Source organism: Siphateles boraxobius, unplaced genomic scaffold, assembly GCF_051911475.1.
Source record: "Siphateles boraxobius isolate OS27281-9 unplaced genomic scaffold, OSU_SipBor_1 130, whole genome shotgun sequence".
NCBI classification, from domain to species: Eukaryota; Metazoa; Chordata; class Actinopteri; order Cypriniformes; family Leuciscidae; genus Siphateles; species Siphateles boraxobius.
Window position 1 is genome coordinate 15,956,762 of NW_027508734.1, and position 26,824 is coordinate 15,983,585.

Sequence of the window (26,824 nt, forward strand, 5' to 3'; positions counted from 1 at the left end):
CATGTCTCATAATTTTATATTCAGGATTTACATGTTGGCCACCGGTATAATGCTATCAGTGTTATTCTTGCTGTTCGACTTTAGTTTAGGTTGACTGGTTTATTTGGCTCATTATGACTTTACAATGATCAACATGGAATAAAACTTTCAATTTAACGCATCAGCCATAAAATGTCATAGTTTAAATCTCAAGTAGCCTTCTATATATTTCTGCCTTTTTTTAAAAAAGTGGCCTTTTTATTTTTTACATATTTTGTCAGTCCTATCACAATGGATGCAGTGGACATGGTGTTAAAAAGTGTTGAAAAGTTTTGAGGCGGTTTTAGATTGTTGGTGTGTTTGTTGACTCAAAGTGCCATCTGGTGGGCTTTATCAGTATTACTATACAACCTACTTGGATAAGTAAAAAAAGAAAAAAAAGAACTTCACCTCAACAGGTACTTCAAAATACTTTTAAACATTTTCTGGTAGATTGACAAAACTACAGATTTTTTTTCTTTCTTCTATCCTTCTGTACAAAATATCTATGTATTATGTATATATAAAAACTGCAATTATCCAGTAGTCCTCAACAAGCAAGCTTTCCTCTGAAAAGGCTCACATATCTTGTTTGTCTTAAGTTCTTAAATTAAGTGCTTATAGTAATGCTTAGATTTGATGGCCCTATATAGTTATATTTATTTGGTTTTGTTAATCAAATGTCTGCATGGCTTTAAGTTGCTTATTAAAGAAATATATGCACATGTAACCAGGGATGTTTCACGCAACTTTGCATTAATAATTCAAAGTTTGCTTTAAGAATGTGATTTTTCTTTATTTGGTACCAGAATGTATTTTTGACATGCATATTTTGTGCATCTTTACACTATGTTAATGTTTTGACATTATGTTTGTATGACATGCTCCACAGGTACTTTGCATAGAGAGAGTCTTTGGTACTTGTCAAATGGTGAGATTCTTCAAAATACATTTTTGTTACTGAACACAGACAGTTGTGGTTATTTCAATTATTTTGTCCTGTGTCATGGTTTGCTTGTTTAAAATGTCTATATGTTTCACTGAAAACCAGCCTTTGCTGGTCTAGCTAGTCTCCCAGCCTGGCTAAGTGGTTTCCCAGCCTATAAACCCAAATGCTTCTTGTAGTAATTTATGAAGGACACCGGGGTCACAACATTGAATGACTACATTGCAATGTCAAACGGTTACTGTATTGTAATATTCTGGATGCATATTGCAAGGAACAACTACAAAGCATCGTTTATGCCCGTTCTTTGTTGGTATGCACATGTTTTTATATTTGCCCGGCTCTCTCTTCCGGAGATCAGCGAGCGGAGACGCGCAGTGTGCTCGTGCACGGCCCCAGAAGTTCGAGCGCTCGGGTGAAGCAAAATGGCGGAAAGCGAGGATGTTACGTTAGACGGCAAACCGCTTCATTCGCTTCGTGTGGCGGATTTAAAAACCGCCCTGGAGCAAAGAGGACTCGCCAAAAATGGACAGAAAAATGTACTTATTAAAAGGCTGAAAGGGGTGAGTTTGATTAAAGGGCGGGCTTTTAATACCGTGCGCTTACTGTCAAGTTGAGCTGAAGACGAGACCCGACAGGCAGGCCAAGTATCGGTGCTTCGAGAGCGGGAATGTTTGTTGAGTGCATATGGAGTTTGGATCGTTTATCGCTTCGCACAGCAGTTTTTTCTATAATTTTGCAGTTATAACACGTAACTTATATAATACATTCATACGAATGTTTTCTAAACAGTCTGGGTCATGACAAGCCGAGGTCTCAGAGTTGACACCGTGCCCGCGCGTCGTATGTTTGTAGTTGGGGGCGCGCTTGTCAGTCTCATGTGATGGATGCGCGTGGACACTTGCACAACATTTATAAACATGGCCATTTGTTTCTTGGTGCAAACAAAAACGCTAAACACGCTCATTAATTCAGTTTGGGCGATTCCTATGGGCTATTTCTATGTAAATCACACAAGTAATTTGGTTTTAAATACGGCGTTTTAGGAGAATATTTCACACTTATTCAACACTCGGTCAAAATCGCATTAACGTGAGAGATATTTTCTTTCAGTCCCTGTTTTCCATCGACAATTAGCGTAACGACCGGTAAACTGTCAGATTAACGGAGTCATCCGCTAAGTAAGTATGCGCTAACGTTGTGAATAATTTGAAAGGCCATTGCCACTCCCACCCGTAATATAAACTCTTCATTCAGATATCCTAAACACTCATTTGAATCAAGTCCTAAGCGGTCATGTGGTGCTGGTCGGGTGAGTGAGATAGTTATGGGAGCTGTCGGAGCTTTTCTTTATATGAACAACACGCTTGATCAGATTTAAGAACCTAATCAGAGCGTTTAAAAACTGTTTATATGTTTCTTGGGTGTGCCTGGATTATTTTCTATAGCTGTATTTTAAATGTGCAATCTGCTGTGTTTGTGAAGGCTCTTATGTTGGAGAATCTCCAACGAACATCAACCCATCACATTGGTCTTCAGCCCAACTCTCAGGTAAGAGATTTTCTACCTTTTTTCTCATTTCCATTATTGATATATTTGTCTAAATTATCAACATGATCAAATCTTTGCTAAAACACAATATACTACATGCCACCTTCTTTCTGATTGTAAGTTTTGTTTACATGTGCCAGTTTGCAGTGACATATTTAATTATTTTTATAAAGTTAACATTATAATAACATTTATACTGGTAACTTACTAATATTAATATCATATAATCAATAGGAACATTTCTGGTCTGAAGCAACTTGGGTTTACTTGATTATCCATAAAAAAAGAAAGAAAAATACATTGTATTGCAAGATACAGAGTGACAAGTAATCTTTATATGCGTTCTTGAAAGTAATCTGTTATATTAAAAAAAATTGAAAATACATTACAACTGTTAGAATTTCTTCACATAAATAACAACATATCTACTAAATTGCATATTTTTGTTCAGGTTTGGCCTCTTTTTAAAATGTAGGTGTTTTTCCTCCCTGAGTTTGTAAGCTCCATATTCTCACTATATATCATACTTTATGGACAATAAAAGCCTGATGCATCAAATAAACTGCTCCATAAAAAAAACGTATATTAACCCTGTAAAGCCTGACATATTAAATAATAGTCAGAAAAATTTAACCCTGTAAAGCCTGACATATTAAATAATAGTCAGAAAAATGTAACCCTGTAAAGCCTGACATATTAAATAATAGTCAGAAAAATTTAAGGAAGTATGTTAAATATTATTTAAAAAATAATAATAATCTGGAGCTTATTGGCTCCAGAAGTTGTAAATGAGATGACCTTGATTGAAGTGTGTTTTCTTTTTATGTATTTCAGATTGGGGAGGAGATGAGTCAGAACAGCTTTATAAAGCAGTACCTGGCAAAACAACAGGAGCTCCTCCGACAGAGACTGGAGAGAGAAGCTCGGGAGGCCACTGAGGCAGATGGTAAGCAGACCCACATGCACGTATATACACACAGGTTATAACACTGACTTGACTACACCATCTGTGCAGGCATCCTCAGCATACAGTGATGCATAATGTTTAAAGCATCATACACTCATTTAGTATTTCCAGTGATGAGCCTGCCATGCTAATACTGATGCACCAGTGTTTTTCTGGGTGTACGTGAGTTAACTTGACTTCTCACACTTGCAGTGTGCTCTGAGGAAATACTATGTGGTTTTCAGTGCCATTAAACAGTCATACTCTTTGTTTGCTGCTTATTAGATTTTTTCTTCACCTGTACATTATTGTTGCTGTGCACTCATAGCTTTCATAGGGACTTTCAGCTAAGCTTATGCTCGCATTTTATTTTCAGACTCTTTAGTTTGTAAGATACTTTTTTCCTCCTTCAATAAGCTAAATACACGACCTTTGCAATATGCTGCTTTCAGAGAAAAAGAGTCCTGCTGGCCCTGAGGAGGATGACCACATGTCAAAGGGTAGCACTTCCTTTCTCCCAGAGAAGGTAAGAAGCTAGTCTTTGTATAAAAGTGCCTTAAATGTTTGCACAAAGTAAACCTTTATTTGGTGCCTGCTATCAGATTTATTTGATCAGCAAATACACAAACATTTTTTTGTGGTATATAATTTACTAGGGCCAAATACTGGCTCAGATTTTTCAATTTGATTCGTAAGCTCTAGATTTGATTCTAGTTATATTTTAGTTACAATGTCAAAAGGCCTGTTTGGATTCATTCTAACATTCATTTGAAATCATTCTATGACCGCTATAGTGCAATTCATGCTTTTTTGACTAACTCATCTTTTATGATCACTTTATTCACTATATACACAACCATTTGATAATTTGGTGACAGTAAGATTTTTTTTGTATGTGTGTAAGAAATTTTATACATTTATTCAGCAAGTATGCATTAAATTGATAAAATAAGACAAATACATAATGTTACAAATGATTTCTATTGTAAATAAATGCTGGTTCTTTAAACTTCCTATTCATCAAATAATCCAGATTTTTTTTCATACGTTACCTGAGCACCAAGTCAGAATATTAAAATGATTTGTGAAGGATCATGTGACACTGGAGTAATGGCTGCTGAAAATTCATCTTGACTATCACATGAATAAATAACATTTTAATTTGTACTAATATTTCACAGTATTACTTTTTATTTGATATTTTTTTATCAAATAAACGAGAAAAACATCTTTAGATAAAATCTTACCAACCCTAAACTTTTGAACAGTACTGTACATTTGCATATTTTAAAATATTTTCAAGTAATTTCAATAGAGAGAGAAGTACAGCACAGAGAGCTGTCCAGAAAAAAACATAACCTGCTATGACATTGATTTTCTATGAGAGCAGTCAGAATTAATAGCCCATACATGCAATCAGGTAAAAGTGGTAGTGGGTCTTACATACCCATTTTGTGCTTCCAATGATGAGCCTGCCATGCTAATACTGATGCACAAGAGTTTGACTCTGTCTCTCTGGGTGTAAGTGAGTTCAACTGAATTTCTCACACTTGCAGTGTGCTCTGAGGAAATAGTAGGCAGCTTTCATTTACTGTCAAGCAATCGTATTCATTTTGCTTATTATATTACTACTAATGCATAAATAATTACAAATTGTGCCTATGTATGTGTTTAATATTTAATTTACAATGTTTTCCAGCATCACATCGGAAGCATTCATCTGTCTGTAAACCAGGCAGGTGGAGGAGGGTTGCCACAGGACCCCGGGTTAATGGGATCACACAGGTTGGATACAGGCCCTGTTCCTGTGTCTCAAGAATCACCTGACACTAAAGCTGGGAGGATCTGGCATCCTTCGTTCCTCCCCGGCCACGAGGAGGTCGCAACACCCTCCCCTCCACGAGCAGTTGCCTCCTTGTCTGTGCGTGTGGTTGGACAACCAGAGCGTCAAGGCCTGCCAATCATGATGCCCCGTTCCCAAGAGAGAGAGGGAACAGCGCCGGTTGAAGCAGGTCCTGCCCATTCAGTGTTGCAGCTCAGCCGTTCTGCAGGAGCCGCAGCTTGTTCTCAAGTTGATAGCAATGATGATGACGAGGATGATGATGATGATGACAGTGGCGATGATGATGAATGGGGCTCTTCCTCACATGGGAAAAAGGAGCTCCGGGCTCCTCCAGTACACCCTCCAGCTGCAGCTGCAGCCCCCCAAAGATCCCGTCGAAAGCTTCAGCCCCCACAACACATACCTCCCCAGCCTCAACCAGTCCACCAGCCGCCTCTGCAGCTCCGTCAACCCACTCCTCCCCCATCACCACCTCCAGAGCTGTCTTTCCCGCTACCTGACACTCCCAAACAGAGCCCACACGACCAAGATGAGCCAGTCGGCATAGCAGATGATGCTGCACCAGGGGCAGGAATGGTCTCTCCTCCATCCCTCAAAAGACAGGAGTCCAGCTCCAGTTCTAGATCCAGCAGCCCAGAACCCCCATCCACACGGAGACCTGGCCCCCTTAGCCTGCTGGTCCAAAAAATGGAGTCTGAGGGTGTGTTTGGTGCACAGAAGGTAGGGATGGAGGGAGAAGGAGAAATGGAAGTTGAAGAGCAGGAGGGTGGTGAACCAACAGCACAAGATTCAGCTCAGCAGCTTCTCGGGTCAGAAGTGTCCACGTCAGTACCCACAATGACCCCTGCTCAACATGATGCTCCAGATTCTGAGAAAGTTGAGGAAAAAAGAAGTGAAGAGAAAGAAAATAAGAAAGCAGTAGATGAGACCTCTGCACCATTCCGTTTGACATCACCCACAACTTTCCCACCTAGGAGAAAACCAATTTTCTCAGAGGTCCCACCACCTGAGTCACTTAAGTCACCCTCCAAACCTCAGGTGTCGGTCCTCACCACAGGGCCGAAGTGCTCTGAAGACATTGTTATGGAGATAGAGGCCTCTACAGCAATGGCTGAATCAACACATAAGGGGGTCAAACAAATGAAGGTTCTAGAGAAAGAGGCACCTAAACAGTCACTTAAACCAGCAGAAGCAAGTAAAAAGGCCCTAAAATCGCCACAAGCTACTAAAGAAGGAGAAATAGATAAAACAAGAGAAAGTTCACTGAGAGAAAAATCTCCTGGACGACGTGCATCAATGTCAAGTCAGTCATCATCTTCTGACACAGATTCAGAATCATCATCCTCTCGTTCTTCAAGCTCTCCTTCACAGGAAAAGTCTAGCCCACCCAGCCGAAAGAAGGTGAGTAATTGTCCTATTTACACATCAGACCTATGTTTTTTAGTTTTGTTGGTTAATTCTGCCTCTGGTGTGTTTTGATGATGAACTTACCATGCTAATACTGATGCACCAGTCTGACTTGTGTCTCTCTGGGTGTGCCTGAGTTTCTCACAACTTCTCACAATCATAGTGTGATCTGAAGACAAACACAAAGGATATTTGTTCAAATAATCAATAAAAAAGTACATCTGTTCACTGTAAATATGATCTTTGATGATATTGTCCTCTAGGATGGGAAAGAGAAAAGAAGAGATGTTGAAGAAAAAAAGAAGGCTCAGTCTTTCAGGTCAGCAAAGTATTTCATTGACACATTACATTGCCTTGTACAGGTACAAAAACAAAATGCAAACTTCATATTATTTATTAATGAGCTTTAAACAATAAACACAATAAAAATGAAACCATTAAGGTGCATTATCAGACACAATATAATTTTTTTAATCTTTCTGTTGCTGCTGTATCTCTTTTTTTAAGAACTTACAGAATGTAACGTTAAAATTACTCCATTTTTTTTTTAGGTATGCACAACATATCTATTCTCTATGTAATTTTTTTCTTCCATTTTTTTCATCAAGCTCAAATAACTGAAAAATTTACAGAAATTCACTGGTCAAACAGTGTGAAATCCTTGTCATTTAAGTTGCAAGCATTCCTTATCGTCTTTCACATCTCATTGAATTATCCCATAACCATTGTCTTCCCTTTGACCTCTTTGGAACCTGAGAAATTTGTCTTAATGCAGGACCACCCACCATCTGTTGTCATGCATAGTTTAGTGAGATTGCTCATTTGCTCTCATTCAGTGCTTTTCCCACCAGGACATCGAGCAGATGGAAGTCCCTCTTGTCATCATTTACTCAACCTCATGTCGTTTTAAACCCGTAAGTTTTTGTTTATCTTCAATACACAAATAAAGAAATTTTAAATGAAATCTGAGAGATTTCTGTCCCTCCATTGACAGTCTATGCAACTGACACTTTGTCTCTTCAATAAGTTTATAAAGAGATCGTAAAATTATCCAAATGAATTGAGGGGTTTAGTCCAAATTTCCAAAGAGACTCAATCACTTTATATGATGAACAGACTGTATTTAGGCTTTTAAAACTGTTTTTATTTAGGCTATAACATAGAAACATTGATCAGTCAACCGCATTTGCCTGACGCACAAGAACAAACGTGCCATATCTGATGTGTTGTTGAATGTTTATAAGTGAATAAAAGCCTAAATTAAATCTGTTCATCATATAATGCGATAGTATCTCTTCAGAAAATTTTGACCAAACCGCTCAATTTATGGATTAGTTTTACGATCTCTTTATGAACATTTTCAAAGTGTCAAAGTGGTAGTTGCTTGGACTGTCAATGGAGGGACAGAAAGCTCTCAGATTTAATTAAAATATCTTCATTTGTTTTTCAAACATGAACAGTAGTCTGACTGATTTGGAATGACATGAGGGTGAGTAAATGATGACAGAACTTTAATATTTGGGTGAACTAACCCTTTAATGCTATATTTAGTAATGTGTTGGATCATTTTAATTATGCAGTGAGGAGAGCTGTGAGATTTTATGAAGAAAATACAGAAAAATGGTTATTGGTGTGTGTAGTTTTGTAATAATGACTACAATAATTAATTCTGACAAATAATTAGAAATGAAACCAAAAACATCCTAATAAACTTCTCATTGTATATATACTAGAAATGTTTTTAGATCCCGGTGTTGTATTACAAGAGTTCTACAGTGACACTAGAAGTTAGAAATGTCTGTACTTCATCAAAAAGTGCTAGAACTAAATAGAGAGAACCTGATCAAAACAAATAGGTGCAAATTAACAATGTATTATGTATTAAGCAAAATGATCTGAGAGTGTAAAAGTATGTGGTGAATCTTTGCTTTCATTATCTAGTGTAACCTTTTTTAGCAGCTGAATGGCAACCACACGTTTCCAGTGTGGGTCAGTCCTGCACATTATCAGTTTGGAGGAAATTTAGCCAGTTCTTCTATACAACACTGCTTAACTCTGATGTTGTTGGACTCCTTGCATGAATTACTTAAATATCTTACTATTTATCTAAATAGGAAATCAATTTTTACCCAATATGCTGGACCTAAAACCATTTAGAAATAGCTTTGAGACCTTTTCCAGCCAAGCAAGCATCAACTTTTTTTTTAAACGACTCTCTTGGATAATTTTGGTCAATAAAAAAGTGGAATATGCTAACATTTGTGTATTATTTGTTTAACTGCATTCTCTTTATCTAGTTGGATGAAGAATCTGGTAACAACTAAAATAAAATGTATGCATAAATAAATAAATCTTAGAAGGATAGTTCTCAAAAACAATCTAAATTCTGTCATTTTACCTTAATCTCATGGGTTTCAAAATCTGTATTATTTTCGTTCTTCTGTGGAACATTAAAGAATAAATGTCTGTGTATTTTCGGGTTGGTTACCAGCAGTCTTCAAAATATCATCTTTTGAGCTCTGCAGAAGAAAGTAAGTCATACAGGTTTTATTTTTGAACCAAATGAGCCTGATGACTTTTTTTGTCAACTATCCCTTTTAGGGTTCACAAACGTAATCTTTCTGTTAGTTCTGTTCATTGGCTAGAAACGTATTATGCACTCTTATCCAAATATATATATTTTTAAATGAAATGTAAGGGCGGTCTTATTTTTGAGCAGGCGTTCTATATGACAGCCTATCAACCGGCGTGGCCTTGGAGGAGGGGTCCTGCTTGTACTCCTCACACTTCCCCCAGCGCTGCTCAATATGGCTGCTCTGTGAGCGCCGCCGTGACTATACCGACGCATTGCACAAGAGAGAGAAAAAAACACAGCTTTGCAACGCGTCCGCTTCTCACATTTCTTCCTACGCATCCGTGATCGGCAGAACCGGTATAGAATCGGTCGTCGCGGTCCAGGTTACAGCCTGACATTATGCTGTCGGACGGCAACAAAAACGGGTAAGGGTTGAGACGTGGGAGAGGTGGTTTCTAGAAATACCCTACGGCGCTAGGTTAGCACATCATTGAGGTGATAGATGTTTATGTTATGGTCATATTCGATCGAGCGATTGTGTTTGTACGGTGGTCCCTGTACTAAGTTATCTTTAGTTCAATGTGAAACGAAACGTCGTTTTATCTTTAGAGCTGTCTCGAAATTGGGGCTTGGCTGTTTTAAAATCCAGTGAGCTGCCTTCCAATATAGCATTTTTGGCGTCGTCATGATCGAATTGAATTAACGTTAGATGCCGCATATGATGTCCAAAAATGCTTAAATGGTATCTCATTGGGTTATTAAACGCAGACGTTTTCGTCATGATGTTGGGGGAAGGGGTTCTTTTTCAGGCACTTGGGTTCTTTAAAGGATGTGGGCAATTCTCTGGCATTTTTAATCACTAGAGATGTATGTAGTGTTTAATTAGTAATGGAGATACCCGTGTCCACGATGGCCTGTATGAAAAGGGTTTCAGCATCTCATGTTATGAATAAAACAATGTTAGCTCGGCTTGTATTTCCCTCAAATCCATTTAACAGCGTAGCTATTTATGTAAGCAATTAGGTGTAGTGTAAGTGTTGCTTGGCGCTTGATATTGTGGTAAGGAAACACTAAGAATGATCCATAGTTAAAATTCTTATACCTAAAGCTAAGTGATCCTAATATTACCACATAGATCTTTTGGGTTTCAACTATTAGAAAGCAAATCCTAAGCATGGTGTTCATATGCTAGTTATTGGAAGTTCTCAGGAGGAAAAGGGATGCACCCTAGTGACCAAGTCTGTATATGAATATTATTTTTAGTCAGTCTGAATAAATGATTGTTCGTTAACTGTTGCTAAAAGTCTTTCTTACTGCACGGAAAATGAACTCTGGGGCCACTGTAGTTCCGTTTGAGGCGGTCTTTCAGGTTTTCCTCTTGGTCCTTGCCAGTTTTGCATTCATGTGTAAATGCTAAGTATTCTAAGCGCTTGGCTTTTTTGTCCACGGGGGATCTAGCTACCCGTCCCCCTTCCCCTCAGCATGTGTTGACTGCTTCAATACAAAGGAAAAGGGTTGTGCTCAGAGAACCCAGAGGCAGTTTTTCCCTCCTCGGAGCAAATGGCATCAGGGCTGTGTTGTCTCTGGAGACAACCGTGCCAAGGTGTGCTGCACAGGTGTATGTTTATGCGTGTGAGAGGGGGATTGGTTATCTATAGAACAATGCATGCGATTGAATCCCCTGTAGGAATTGGAATGTCAGGAGCTAGTTAATCTGTTCCCCTGCCAGTGCTTTGTTTGCCAAGGTTTAAATTTGTTATCAAAAGTGTTGCCTACGATAGTCACATCTGAACACTGTCGTATGTGCTTAAACAGTTTTATTGTTGTGAGAGCTAGTGACAGCTCATGAATGTCAACAGAAGTACACTATTCAAAAGTTTGGGACTGGTAAGATTTTTTAAAATGTTATTGAGAGAAGTCTCTTATGCACAGCAAGGCTGCATTTATTATTTCAAAAATACAGTTAAACAGTAATAATACTGTGGAATATTACAATTTAAAAAAACAATTTTCTTATTCATTATTTTAAAATGTAATTTATTCCTGTGATTCGAAGCTGAATTTTCAGCATCATTACTCCAGTCTTCAGTGTCATATTATTCTTTAGAAATCATTCTAATATGCTGATTTGCTGCTCAGGAAACATTTTCTTATTATCAATGTGGAAAACAGTTGTGCTGCTTAATATTTTTGTGGAAACTGTGAGGACCCTCAGAAAAGCCTTTGATGAAGCCCTGGAAAGTTTTCATGAGAGAGCGTGCACACTTATGTGGTGGAAAGTTCAAGGGCAACAAAGCTAGGCGGGGCGGTATGGATATTTTCTAACCGCGGTTGAAAAGCAAGATATTCCCGCGGTATAGTGGTAAACCCTTTAAATACCCCCACCCCCACCCCCCAATTACTGCTTGAAATTTTCTTCAAGCATTAATTTGGCATGAACCAATCACTGAATAGATTTCCTTATTTAAGAATATTCTCAGATACATTTGCATTGAATTCATCATTTTCAGGAGAAGACATTATGTTCAAATTGGAAATGAAAGATGAACACCTTTTCCTACATGTCTTAATTACAAAAAATATATTCCATATTTATGTTTAAATATAATGTTATTTTTATTTAGTCTATGTCGATTATTTGAAAAGTGAACAGCACGAATAAGATACAGTGTTTCCCCTAGAAATTTTTCCAGCAGCGGTGCTGTTATGTGCCCGAGGTTGTTACCAAGCCGCGCGTGGTGGGGTCCGGGGGCATGCACCCTGGAAGATTTTTTTTTAAATAACCCCTTAAACCATGACTTCTGGCAAGTTTTGTGGATAGAAATTGACATTTTGAGAAAAACAAATATGACATACCATCAACTGATTCAAGGCATGATTATTGCAGCACGTACCTTGAACTGCAGTCACAAACAGAAACCTTCATTTATAATTTTAGACAGGATTGTTCATGTTTTCTTTTGTGTTCATTTTCAGCTTGGTAGAAATTATTTAGGGGAAAAATGAAATGGCACAACCCAGAAAAAGTTTATTTACAATTTATAGAAAATTTTATCTTAATGGGAAAGGCCACACCCAATCTGTGAGCACTTAATTTTTCTGGGCTTTTTATAGAAGATCTCTAAGGCTCTTTGGTAATTGAATGATATTGTGGGTTTTTTTTTTTTTTTTTTGCAAGAAGTCTTATGCTCATCTTGCCTGCATTTATTTAATCAAAAATACAGAAAAAACAGTAGCCTAATAAAGTGAAATATTATTACATGATGTTCTTTTTAACTTTTTATTAATCAAAGAATCTTTAAAAAAAAAAGAGCATCACGTATCATCATATTAGAATGATTTCTGAAGGACACCAACAAGTTTAGTAGACTCATCTGAAAAATTAAATATGATTTAACGTTAACTATCAGGACTATGAGCAGTAGGTGATCCTTCCTCGTCCTCATGGAGAGCGCAGTTCGTACCGCTTTCTCCTTTCCACAAGCGCTTGCTCTCCCGTGGAGTCTGTCGTTGCTATGCAACCATGAACAGAGGCGCGCTTGAAAAAACGAGCGCGCCGGCCGCATTTTAAATAATGAATTTGCACGCGCAAAAAACGTGCTACGTGAACGGCCCCTTATGGCAACGTGACAGTAGTCTAATCGAAAATATTTCCATATGTGGCTCTTTCCTCCTTGTTAACAAGGGGATTCAGAGCCACCGCATGCAGCGCCGCCGGTCACCATGACAGTGTTTTTAGGTGTGTAAGTGAATGAAGTGAATGTCGTGATATTGCTGATCATGGAAAGATTTTGCAGCGGCGCTGAAAATCCAGCGGCGGCACTGCGCCGCTGCTGAATACATTGTAGGGGAAACACTGAGATATGATCATAAGATGGGTCAGACATGATTTTGACCACTTTAGGTTTTGTAGAAAGCCTTTCTTTAAATTAAATTTCGTTTTGTATAAATTGTATCTTAATTTTAATCACTGTTTCATTAACTAATTGCCTGGAATTAATAAATAAGAAGCAAATTTAGCAGACATATTCAGGAGGACGTGGAAGCGCGGGTGTGATCTCTTGCGCGTGAACTGGAGCTCCTCTCATAAATTGCCGAAACTCGGGGTATAGGCTATGAAGAAACGTTGGTGCGGATGATAGAGGACAGATGATGAGTTTTGTGATGCGGTTTCGGATGAAATAATAGCCCATCCGCGCATCTCTAATACAAATGGAATGTTATTATGTGTCATGGAACATTGCGCTCCCCAACTCGCGAAAGATCGGATTTGCTCCATCTTTTGATGATAGGCTAAGTTTTGTTTAGAAAACCTTAATTCCATGTAAGACACAATATCATTAGACACAATCCATGTCATTAGAATCAATTGATCTATGTCATTAGACACAATGTGTGAACGTGCACATGTGCAGGCAAATGTTATTTTTATTTTATTTTTTTGCGGTGATGACGGTGACGAGCTCAGACCCGTGGTTGGAGTCACGTGACCGCGGTAATGCGGTAACCGTCCCAGCCCTAAACAAAGCAGGATATTTGTAACCTCATGCAACCGTTCACTTGATTTTTATTAGAACTTAAATTAACAAGGTGAGTGGACTGTGTATGCAAAGCATTACAATTTTAATGCATCAATGACATGTTTATAAATGTAGATTATAGAAATGTTTAAATGAGATTTGTATGCATTGTTATTAGGGATGCATCGATACCAAAAATTCTGAGTATCGACCGATACCAGCGCAGTTTTTTTTAAATCAAGTAGAATTTCTATAGCTCTGTGTGTTGAACTGATAATCACTCTTTTGTGTGTTAAAGACAATCTACCTAATACAGACAACTTCATTATAAAGAAAAACAAAACATATATGATCATAATCTATGATAAAAATGCTATTATAAACTAGATTGGTGGATAACTCAGCAGTAAAATTTTCTCTAGAAAAACATTAGTGGGGAACAAATAAGAGACAATAAGTGTAGTACTCAATCTGGTAAATATGTTACACATTGCTTTTGTATTGTTGGATAATATATTCATGAAAAACAAGATAAAAAAATCAAAAGAGAAAAATGTAGGCTATAATACTATAAAATAGATTTTTTTAATTTTATTTACAGCGCAGCTCTTTGAAGCAGCAACATATGATAGATAGGACAGAACAAGAAAGGCTATTGATAATCTTTAATTGCGCAAAAAGGTATTATAAAAAAAAGTATTATAATATGAAAGGCTCCAATAAAGTGCGGCACAAAACGCTTATGCGCATCCCGAGCGCTGAATGATGCGCTTGAAACATCATTGAGTCACAGCGCATTAAGTTCACATTGAAAAGTTCAAAACAGGAAAGACATATTGATGCGTAGTGTATTATACAGTATCTATTGATGCAATAGTTTATTCAGCCTTTTCTTTTAACAGTTTTAAATTTCAGTTACTGTGCGCGTGAAGAACAATTATAGTGCTCTCCACTCCTGTGTTGTGATCTAACAGACACCCGGGAGAAAGTAACATAATTAAGGTACAGCAATGCAGTCCAACAAGATAAAGTAATTGTATGCTAAACCACAGACGTTTATCTACAGATTAAGTATAATAATATTAACTTTGAATCATCTTGGAGAGAGTTTCAATGTGTTGACTGTTGTAACCGAACGCGACGCGCTGTTTGAAAGCTGAATGGAGAATGACTGACAGCCGCAGATGAGGGAAGAGTTTACGTGACTTGAATTTAATGATTTAAATATTAATTTCTACCTCACATTAGACTATAGAATGGCTTCCGAACACTTATAATATAGTGCACGAAAATTTTATGGTGCTTTATAATGTATTTGTGCCTTTTGTGGGGCTTAAAAAAGACCGAATAGTATACGCACAATATCGGATTTGGATCGGCCTAATCTAACCGATACCCGATCCGGCCAAGAATGGCAGTATTGGAGCTGATACAGAGTATCGGATCGGCGGATCCCTAATTGTTACATACTAGTGGTTTCATGAATCAGATTTTTTTTTTTTTATAAGATTCACCGCTGCACGCATGTTACATCAAGTAAACTTAAATTTGTCTTCCTTTTAATTCATCTGTTTGCAGTTGTATTTCAACAATTCAGTAGTACAGAACTCATAATTCACACAAATTAAATTAGTGTAATTATTTAAATGTGTACAGCCTTGGTTAATGACAATATGGAAGTGTTGGTTTTTCCCTCGCAATGTTTGCAAGTTTTCTGACTGTGGTTGAAAGATATCTTGTTGTATGTATGTGTGTAATACTGGATGTGAGAGTCATTTAGCCAGACAGTTATTTATAGGTGGAGTGACCCAGATCGAGCAGCCTCAGCCCCCTTACCCCTTACTCTTTCTCTTGTTCACTGACTCTTTTTCTCTAGGGAGGTAAAGCAGGAAGCTCTCTCTGAGCCTGCAAGCCAAGTTGCTATGGAGCTGGAGGGCCGCTCGCATTCAGAGACTGCTATGCAACAGTCTGACCAACAGGGGGCAGAATCAAGTGACTCCCACCCCGAGGAGGTAAGAAGGCCCGCAGAACGAAGATCCAGTGAAAACTATAATCCTGAAATATGACAAGGGGAAAACTGAAGTTTGTGAGGTAGTTCTAGCTGAACCTTTTGAAGCCTTTGAATCTTTCTTCAGATTCAATTCAGGATTGGATATTAGATACCATTACTGTTGAATTGAATACTGTTACCATCGTTTCATTTAACTCAGTAGCAGCAGCTGTAGCAATGTCTGGGGGATGTGGATGGCTAATAATGTGTGAAATTAGAAACAGAGTAGGTCATTGTGTGTGTGTGAGAGGGAATGAATCAGTGTTAATTTTAGATGTGCGTTTCACATTTTTGTATTAAATATAAATCTTTTTTGTAGCTTAAAAGATTTTTAGATGGTTTGGAGTGGTCAACTAGTTGTCCATTGACCAGATAGTTGATTGAGGTCAGCAATTTTTACTTATTTGACTGTCAATATTTTTAGAAGAGGTACTTTAGAGAAGTTTAGAGATGCTTTTTGCAATCTCCATCTGATAATCCTCTTTTGAAAGGTTACATCTCTAAAGTAATCACTTTTTATAAAACAATCCCCCTTTTCATTTATAGTGCCATAAGTGTCTATGTAAATAGTGCACAGTGTGTATTTGAGTTGTAGGGAGCAGATGATAGACCCTGGCAACATGTAGTTAGAGATGTAGGCTCTCTCTGTCTTCTCTCCATATTTTCCTGCTATTTCTATCTCTCTGCCACTCTGTCTTTTGCTCTTGTTCCCTTTCTCTTTTTATCTCTGGATCTGGTAGTATGACTGTTTTGTGGTTTAAAATCCCATTGATTGCTTTGTTGTGAAGGTGCCCTCCCCTCTTCCATTGCTCATACTGGTACCTGCATACTACCACCACCTCTTCTCCTCTACCACCTCCATCACCTGCCCCGCTATGCCCAAGCGTCTCGTCTGTACCTGAGCTAGGCCCCCAGAGTCACCACTTCACACTTAGCCTGACGGAACCTGCCGGATCATTGGCCACTACCTCGTCATACAAAACTGATGTGGCCTCCTGATGGAACTGCTTAAGAGAAGCCAAAATAGCTGGTGAGATGGAGACGTCAGTCGTATTTGTGGAAAACAAAGAATGCTGCTCACCAACAAAGACATTTTTCAAAGTGTGAATGCTAACCAAACACAAACATCAGATGGGACTGTCATCATGATGGGAACAGTCTTGACGCCTCCTCCTATTTTCGCTCACACTTTAGTACTTGAATGAACTGATGTCTGCACAGATTGTTCACAAACACCTGCTGCTTCTCACATGCCTGTGGACTGATCTCAGAGAGTCGAGCAGTCTGAGATAATGAAGCGATGCTTATGGACTAATCACTGGATTTACTACCAACTATTTTTCCTGTCATTATTCAGTTTGTCAACAGCCATGCAGCACTAATACAAATGGACTTGCTGGGATATTTCAAAGAACTTTATGCTCCAGTCTTGACACAAATAAACTTTTCAGAAAATTCTCAGATAAACTTGTGGACAGCATGAGACCCTTTGCAAAACGTTGAAAAAGGAAACCATCTTTACCAATGTGTCACAGGTGTTTTTGTGGCACACCATGTGTACAAAGGACTTTCAGTTTATGCAGATGATAAAATGCTGTGACAGATTGCTACCATAATTTTGGCTTGTCAAACGTCATGTGATTCTCGTTGGTTTGTAATGAGGATGCTATCACCACAGCCAGTGAGGACACCGGGAGTTTTTTGCCATGCTTCCGTTGCTTCCTGAACACTCGACAACTTAAAAAAGACTTTCAAAGACCATTTGATCACAAATCCCATCACAAAAGAAGAAGAAAAAACAGCCATTGAAACAAAAAGTGCAGTTCCTGTCAGCCGGCCAATCAGCACACTCAATTGTGATCGTATCTCGCCCTCACTTCTCAGCCTCCTCTTGATTGGACCTTTGTTGCCTAGATACAGTGCACACTGCTGTGCGGTTGGGCCATAGCCAAGCCAGAGAGGAATCAGGTGTCAATGGTACCAGGAAAACCCTTTTTCCCAAGATGTATTTGTTTTTAAATAACTTAGTGGAAAGAAGGTTTTTTGCTTTGTTAATGATGAGGTTAGAGGGTGTTGGTAATCCTGTATTTTACAGCACATATGGGAAAATAGGGAAATTTAATCAAGTATTTCTTAGCTAAAGTTATGTTAAAGTAAAAACTAAAGCTATGTAGGGGACTTTTAAATCCAGAAACAGTTTATAATAATGGTGGGATTCTCAAAGCAACTGTTCGTTATTGGTGTAACTGATAGCTGTACATCTGTTCTTCCCCCTCTCCTTTCTCTCATTCCCCTCCTTTTCCCAATGTCTCTTTTGTCCGTTGTGTCTGTCTTTTCCTCCACACATCCACTGGGATCTTGTTTCTCCTCCTCTATTTCATTTCAGAGCTCCACTGCGAAATCGTTTGCTGGCCGAAAGATCTCCCTGAGCAGTAAGTGTCTTCAAAATGTTTCTTTCTCTTACCCCTTGTCTATTGACAGGTTGTTGCAGCCCATTATGTGCATTTCTCTCCTAAGAAAAGTAATAATTGTCTTTGCACTGCCTATTTAAACCTGCTGATCTAGAACCTTAACCAGTAACGGGTGGGATGCTGTCCTCACCAAGTACAGTTTTTAAAACAACAACTCTGGCTAAAGTGATTCAAATTAAATTACGTTGCACCAAAAATCGATCTAACACATGATGCAGCTGTCCACTTTGAAAGCAGTGCATTGCAGCAACATGTGCTGTGCATTGTGTTGAAATAAACCCTGTTCCAATTGTTGTGCTGCAAAGTTAACTTTTCTCTTTTTATCTGAAATGTTTGTTCAAATAATTAAATCAAAATTGCATCTGTTAAATGTTAATTTAACTTCTATGTTACATTAAAGCCTGTTCTTACATGCTTAAAGAAGCTATTCAACAATTCAAGTGAAAAGAGGGATTACAGAGTCAATTAGGAATTGTTTCGCTATGCTCCTTTACCAGTTATTTACAGCTGGATCTGGTTGTGCAGTTTTGTGATAATTTTTCTTGGCACTAGGTAAAACCGAGATTACATCATCTGAGTTAGAGCCTGTGGGCGGAGCCAGCAGGAAGAGAAGGTGGGGGTCTAGTACAGCAGTCACTGCCAAAAAGCCGTCAATCAGCATCACCACTGAATCGCTTAAGGTAAATCATCCAAGACCACTCCCACATGACCTTACCAGATATGCGATTAGAAACTACCTCTTTTTGACAGCCTTGCTGGTGGAATAAATTCAACGTTATAGGGTCAATGTTGCTGTATTCTTAAGTTTTATTTGATGAAAAGCTTAAATGTATTGACCATGTATAGTTTGGACAGAATTTAGCTGAGAATGATTATCAGTTCTGTACTTTAATAGTACTGCATGAAAGTATTTTTACTTGACTTAAAAATGGTCATCTTTACAGACACTGATTCCAGACATCAAGCCCCTGCAGGAGGTGGTGGTCGAACTGCACCCAGATGAGAGCCGTCTCTCTGTGGATGAGGACTCATCCGGTCCTCGTGAGCGAGAGGAACCAGAAGAGGATCAGGGTCTTAAGATCAGACGCACAGTGACACAGGTGAGCACAGGCTTGAGTCGGGTTGCTGACAAAACAAATGTTAAGGTTTGACACCAGTGCTGAAGACAGCGGCACAATACTGCAGAATTAACTTTAGTAATTTTTAAGCGTTAAGTGACTTTAGGAGTGATTCCTTTTATAGAAAAGCATTTTGTCATCGTCTTTAAAAGTTTATGTTTTGTCCCTGCCATTCAGTGAACTTTTTTCTTGTCCCTTTAAACTTTGGTTCAGATTGTTCCGTCTGATGGGCATGAGAATGGGCAGAAAGAAATGGAGGATGATGATGATGAAGAAGAAGAGCCAAAATGGACAGGAGGAGAGAAGGAAATGCATAGGAAACAGGAGAGCTCCCCTGATGCTAGCATAGAAACACAGGAAGGTGATTCCAAGAAAGGTAATTCCTTAATTTGCTACTGTTGTTCCAACATATCCTTGTTTTTTTACAAGCAAGATTATAATTCATTTTATTTTCCTCGCTCAGTCACTCCAAATGATTCTTTGGTGCGGCGCTCCATCAGTCAGCAGAAATCAGGAGTGTCCATAACTATTGACGACCCCATAAGGACAGGTCGCCAGCTGTCTCCTCCTCGTGGAAAAACCTCCAAAATCATACACGTATGCAACCTGGTAAGCACCAGATGACGTTGTTCATTTCACTGCTCAGTGTCTCACTGTAATGTAGTGATATCTCAAATCAAATATTTTAAATGTGTGAATAGTGCCACTGAACTGCTAAAAGATTTAACTCTTATGATGAACATTATACTTCAGGGTCAGATTTAGGTTTGCAACAACGAATCGATAAAAAAACGATTATTAATAGAGTTGGCAACTAATTTCATTATCGATTCGTTGTGTCGCACTATTATTACCCCAGTCAATAACTCGCCGAGATGTTTGAGTATAAATAGAAAAAAAGTTGAGTTGAGTGCGGAGCAGATCTATGAGGCGCCGGGCTGGACAAAAGCGAAGCGAACTCCACGAGCGCGAGAGAGACCGAGTGTGTCCGAGATCACGCAAGAGAGACCAAGAGAGACCAAGTGTGTCTGCGCGCGAGCGACAGTGCGTGAGAGAGACTGAGTGTGTCTGAGCATTAGTAAATTGGTACATCCTACATAGTAATAAATAATTTCTATATAAGAGGCATGGAAGTTCGATAAATGGACCACAATATAAATAAAAACAAGATGATGATTGATGAAAACACTTTCTTGTCTGTCCCAAGTACCACTATAATGGAAATATTTTTTTCCACAATTTGCAGCACTGAATTTTTCAATCTTTAATCTAAATGACTCAGGGAAACTTCATTGTATGCTTGGAAAGGATGAGCTGCAAAATACCTTCCAGAACCATAGGAGGTGGTCAATCCATTGTATTTGCTTTTTTTATATTTTATATTGTATTTATATTTTATAAACATTGTATTTATAATTAATATTAGGATAGACTAGAGATATTATCTTCTGTTATAATTATTATTATTGCTATTATTTAATATCCGTTATCCATGCGCGAGACTTGTCTTTTGTGTGCATTTGCTTGACAAATAATGTCAAATATTTTGTTAAAAATTATAACATCTTTGACAATCAAGTTTGTGAGTGTGTGCGAGTGTAGTGTAGAGAGCAAGTTCTGATGTTCAAACAAATCCTGTTAAGTTTTCTGATTTGTATTTTTCTTTATTTTTTATAAATTATTTATTGTTCTGACAGCTCAGGTCCCTTTAAACAAAAATATACATCTTTTTGTGCACTTTATTTTTAAAAAGCCTATTTTTAAAAAGCCTGTATATTTGGCAGATGTAAAGCATACATGTGTATGTTTTTTGTGTTAGTCTGTTTTTTTGCATTGCACTAGGGATGTCCCGATCCGATCCACAGCATCGGTATCGTGCCGATACTGGCCCAGAACGCTAGATCGGAGAGGGTAGAAAAAATATGATCCGATACCTATCCAACAATGCTTGAATATAGCATTTCCCTTGCTGCGACATCCAATTAAGCGGCGCATATTGGGCGGTTTTGCAATCTATTTTGCGGGCAAAAAATGGGTTTGGGCGGGTGGATAAAAATTGGGCTGTTTTCGAATCAGTTCGGCGGGTTTTTGTAGCCAAAACACCGGCACTTCAGATCCTTCTTTCGGCGACCCTCTGTTCAGCAGGCAGTCTGTCTCACGCACGAACACACACATCTCTGGCTGACGTGCCCCCTAAACTCACAACAGACACTCCATCCCACTATCTTCGGTGTACTATAAACACGGTATTGCAATCTGTCTCCACAGTTTATAAACCGTATGCTGTAAACTGTATGCTACACAGGATTTTGATGCATATCCAAGCAAGGTTTTGTGCAGAGTGTGGAGCGCGCACTGCATGGCACGGGCGCTAACACTTCCGTTTTTCTTTCAACAGTGGAAACAACTTAAAATACTCTATCATTTCTGGTCATACAGAAAATAACTTATTTATATATAACTTGCGGTAAAAAAAAATTTCGCAGCTTTCGGTGTGCATAGTTCAAATTAAAATGTTGGTGTTCAACTGCGTTTTAAAAATACAACAACCGTTAATTTTTCGTTTTATGGGTTAAAAAGGAAAAAGGAATGGACGCAAAAGTACACGGATCAATGGGTAATTTTAAAGCTGGTTAATGATTAACTTTAAACCTGTTGGTAGCTTAAAGTTAGCCTACTGAAGTAGCCTGCCTGCCTGTATTTTTTATTCTGTTTGAATAAAGGGTGGCTGTCTTTCATCAACTGTTGTTGTGGACTATATACTGGAGAAGTATTTGTTCTCCATTTGAGTGAGATGTTTTTAGGTTGCTAATTGAGCAAAGTGCTTCCATATATTTTATTAGGCCTAGTATTAGTTCAAGAATAAAATAGAATAAAAAAAATCGAATTAATATCGGTATCGCAAATAGCCAAAGCTGCGGCATCGGTATCGGAAGTGAAAAAGTGGTATCGGGACATCCCTACATTGCACTGTCAGTTCTGTTTTTGAATAAAGGGTTGGAAATTAATGCTTTTTAAAAAAAAATTCATCAATTAATCAAATAAATAATCGACAGATTAATTGATTATTAAAATAATCGTTAGTTGCAGCCCTAGTCAGATTTCTTTTGTGTTATGGTGGAGACATTAAAAGTTTTGCTTATCTTTTGACCCCTGCTCTGAACTGTTTCTCTCTCTCTAGGTGCGACCTTTCACCTTAGGGCAGCTGAAGGAGTTGTTAAACCGGACTGGTACATTGGTGGAGGAGGGTTTCTGGATCGATAAAATCAAATCTCACTGCTTTGTCACAGTAAGATTACTATTTATTATTATTATTACACTACCGTTCAAAAGATTTTTTGACGCATCTAAGGGCGTTTTCACACCTGAAAGTTCGCACCAAGGTCCGAACCAAAGTTCACATTTTGATACATTTTATACTTTCAGAAAGTTTTGGTTTGGTTTCACACTGCAATTATGCGAGCGCACTAAAGAACTTTACGTGACATACTTGCATCCTGTCGTCATCATCTATGTGGGCTGCATCTCGACATTGATTGGTTTGTAAATGGACGTGCGTCTGACGTCAGCGTGTAGTCAATGCGGCGGGTAACTTTGACATTATGAATGAACAGACGCATATCGTTGCAACTGTATTGTTATTTTTATGGCATGATTACCTGCAGCACCAACTATACACAAGGCTAGTTCAAATTCGCCAAATGAACGTCCTCGTCGTGCGAACATTTTATCGTCGCCGGCAGGAAAGGAGAAGACTGCAAGCAATCATGCGAGCTCTTTTTTTTGTGAATTTTTTCCAGTTAACTTCTAATTATGTCATCAGACCACACTTCAATTAAAAACCTCGTCTCCTCCTCTCCCCATGTGCGTACGGCTCATTTTTCCTGCCATCTTCTGTTTTTTCGGCTATGCGGGAACCACCGGAACTTCCTGTAAAAGGTCTGAAAGTCCGAACCATACAGAAATGCTTTCACACTAGAAACGAACCAACCCTTTGTTCAGTTTGATCCGGACCGAGACTACCTCTTTTCGTCGGACCAAATTTAATCTGTTTGGTCCGGACTGTGGTCCGGGGGAGGTTTCACACCTGCAATTTTGATTCGGACCAAACTGAAAAGTCCGAAAGTCCGGACCAAACAAGGTAGGTGTGAAAGGGCCCTAAGATTAAATTATAAATATTTTAATTATGAAAAAATTGTTTCAAATAAATGCTTTTCTTTTGAACTTTCTATTCATCAAAGAATCCTAAAAAAGACGTCTGTTTCCACAAAAATAAGCAGCAAAACTGTTTGTAGCATTGATGATAATAAGAAATATTTCTTGAAAACCAAATCAGCATATCTGAAGGATCATGTGACACTGAAGACTGGAGTAAAATTCAGCTTTGCATCTCAGGAATAAACAACATTTTCAAATATACAGTGCTGGCCAGAATTATTTGCCCCCTTGGTAAATATGATCAAAGATGGCTGTGAAAAATAAATCTGCATTAATCCTTTTGCTATTTTTTTTTTTAAAGCAAAAATCTAACCTTTTATTGAAGGAGAAGAATTGAAAGTGGGGGGGGAAATCACATTATGAAATGTTTTTCTCCAAAACACACTGGGAACAATTATTTGCCCCCCTTTTATTAAATACTTTTTGCAACCCCCTTTTGCCAAGATAACAGCTCTGAGTCCTCTCCTATAATGCCGATGAGTTTGGAGAACAACTGAGTTTACAGCCATCTTTGATCATATTTACCAAGAGGGCAAATAATTCTGACCAGCAATGTATTAAATAAGAAAGTTATTTTAATTTGTAATGTTTCACAATATTAGGTTGTTGTTTTTTCCCAAATAAATCCTTAGTGAGCATAAGAGACAAAATCGCAAAAAATATATATTACTGACACCAAACTTTTGAACAGTCGTGGATTTGTTTTATTCTGTTTTTATTTTTGCCCCCTGATGCATAGTTTATTTCAACCTTCTTTCTGTCATTTTCTATCTCAGTACTCCACTATAGAGGAAGCAGCGGCCACTCGAGAAGCACTGCATGGTGTGAAATGGCCTGCGAGTAATCCCAAAGTACTACGGGTGGATTTTTGCGAGCAGGATGAGGTCGGAACAGTTTGGCACAATTTGCTTCTCTTGCTTTTATTGCTGTCATAATTTAGTCATTCTCATGTTCTTAATTAACATTGTATGCATCTCTTTTTGTGATTTCTTCTGTGTCCAGTTGGACTTCCATAAAGGTATCGTGTCCAGTGACCGTGTAGGTCATGACCCTCAAGCCTCTGGCCGCCCTGCCGCACATCCACCACTCCCACCTCCAAACCACGATAAAGAAAAGGGCCGAGAAAGAGAGCGAGATGGAGGGGCTACTGCTGTGAGAGACCAGTGGGCAGAGAGAGAAAGAGCGATGGAGAGGAGAGAGAGGACTCGTTCTGAGCGGGAGTGGGACCGGGATAAAGTGAAGGATTTCGGTAAGGAAGACCGAAGCGACAAAACAAGAAGGTCTCGATCACGGGACCGAAGACGCAGAGAGAGAGGCAAGAGCAAAGAGAAGAGAGCAGAAAAGAAAGGTGAGGGAAACAAATGTTTACTGATCTCATCACACCACCACCACCACCCCCCCCCCCCCCCCCCCCTTTTTATTTATTTGATTTTACATTGTCTTCATTTTCCAGATAAACCAGAAGAACCTCCTGTAAAACTTCTTGATGACCTGTTCCACAAAACTAAAGCAGCTCCCTGTATATACTGGTTACCCCTCACAGATGAACAGGTCAGCATGACTTCCTCTAATCACATACAACCCTCAACTTCCATCCATCCCCCCCACTCAATTTAAGTCTTTTCTTTTTTCCAGGCAACACAGAGAGCTCTGGAGCGTGCTGAGCGCAAAAAGGAGCGAGAGAAGAGGAGGCAGGAACTCCAGGAGGAAGAGGACAAAAAACGAGAAGAATGGAGGGGGAGAGCAAAAGGCCGTGACAGAGAGGGAGGGAACACAGGAGGAGCAGGAGCAGGTGTTGTGAGACGGTCAACTGAGGGAGAGAGAGACAGAGGCAAGGAAAGAGAGAGAGAAAGAGGCAGAGAGGCAGAACAGAGGAGAGATGGCCACAGAGGCCGCGGTAGCGAGTCCAAACCTGCAGGGGGCAGCAGACGCTCACAGAGCCGTAGCAGCACCTCCAGAGACAGACGCCACTGAGTGTACAACTGTGTTTGAGCGAGTGGATAAGTGTGAGAGGGATTTGTAAGATCAGAGTCATCAGCACGATGACAGGCTCTAAGGACGAAAAATGCCGTACTTTTTCACTCATTAAAGGGATCGTCCGGACAAAAATGAAAGTTTTGTCATTTACTCACCCTCATGCTCTTCCAAACCTGTTTGACTTTCCTCTGCAGAAAAGATGACATTTTAAATGTTTCAGCTGTTTTTGTCCTTCCAATAGAGTCAAAAACATTAAACCAACCCACTTTTATTGAATGGACAAAACTTTTTTTCTTTTTTTTTTACTTCGAAATTCAAAACGCATCTTGTTCTGTTCCACACACAGGTTTGGAACAACATTGATGGTACGCAAATAACTGAATTTTCATTTTAAGTGAACTGTTCTTCAGTCACTCAACACTGTTTTAGGTGAAACTTCTTTTTTTTTGTCTTCCCAAAAATCTCAAATGAATCAGGACTAATACTAATGAAGGGTCTGATGAATGTTGTTTACTTTTAAAACTAATTAGGCTTGTGTATGTGTTTGTGTATCAGTGTTCTGTTTAAAGCTCACAAACACCAAAGTTAAGAGACTATCAATCATATTTTCCTTCTCTCCACCCCGCAGTCCTTGCTTGCATTTTTATTTATAGTTTAACTAGAGCCACTTTAGGCTAGAAGGTAGTTAAATCAGTGCATAATTATGGTACTCGAAATACTGTATCCAGATTTAATTAATATATTTCCAAATGGATGGAATAAAAAGTCCCCTGTCCAGATGTTTCAGCCGCTATTGTGAGTTAACAGAGCCAGTCCTGCTGTCGACGCTGATCTCGCATAAGATCTGATTTATTAAAGTAACTACTACTGATGTCCAATCCTATGAACCACACTGTAGATTCATTTGTTAAGATTCTCATCTCCACCTTCGTCTGTTCTCATCTTTCCCTGGTCTTATGAAGTTGTATTGTTCATCTCTGAATCACAAGTATAAATTTAACCTTTGTAGAGAAGATAGCAAGAGGCCTTTTAATATTATTTTAATGTTTTAGTTTTGAAGATAAATTGCTAAATATTCTCTTTTTGGATTATTTTCTTTATGAATGTGCAGAATGTACAAAGAATAATAAAAAACGGAAGAACATTTTTTTTGCGCTTTTTTTTTGTGTATTGAAGTCTTTTTC

General features: G+C 38.6%; 1 protein-coding gene and 3 non-coding genes across 4 annotated transcripts; all 4 read left to right on the top strand.

Moving 5' to 3' along the window:
- Nucleotides 1-1,336: 1,336 nt before the first annotated feature.
- acin1b (apoptotic chromatin condensation inducer 1b) lies at nt 1,337-26,784 on the top strand. The gene is made up of 17 exons (XM_077228125.1): nt 1,337-1,527; nt 2,450-2,515; nt 3,350-3,461; nt 3,914-3,987; nt 5,161-6,705; nt 6,975-7,030; nt 15,683-15,818; nt 18,243-18,288; nt 18,880-19,007; nt 19,272-19,427; nt 19,659-19,821; nt 19,909-20,054; nt 22,627-22,734; nt 24,440-24,547; nt 24,666-25,011; nt 25,117-25,214; nt 25,299-26,784. The coding sequence occupies exons 1-17, from the start codon at nt 1,390-1,392 to the stop codon at nt 25,635-25,637; spliced, it is 3,765 nt and encodes a 1,254-aa protein (XP_077084240.1). The 5' UTR covers nt 1,337-1,389; the 3' UTR covers nt 25,638-26,784.
- Nucleotides 3,588-3,689, top strand: LOC143737881 (small nucleolar RNA U6-53/MBII-28). The gene has a single exon (XR_013203754.1). It is a non-coding gene; the product is annotated as a small nucleolar RNA U6-53/MBII-28 (small nucleolar RNA).
- On the top strand, nt 4,920-5,032 carry LOC143737880 (small nucleolar RNA U6-53/MBII-28). The gene has a single exon (XR_013203753.1). It is a non-coding gene; the product is annotated as a small nucleolar RNA U6-53/MBII-28 (small nucleolar RNA).
- Nucleotides 6,778-6,889, top strand: LOC143737882 (small nucleolar RNA U6-53/MBII-28). Its single transcript, XR_013203755.1, has one exon. It is a non-coding gene; the product is annotated as a small nucleolar RNA U6-53/MBII-28 (small nucleolar RNA).
- Nucleotides 26,785-26,824: the final 40 nt, after the last annotated feature.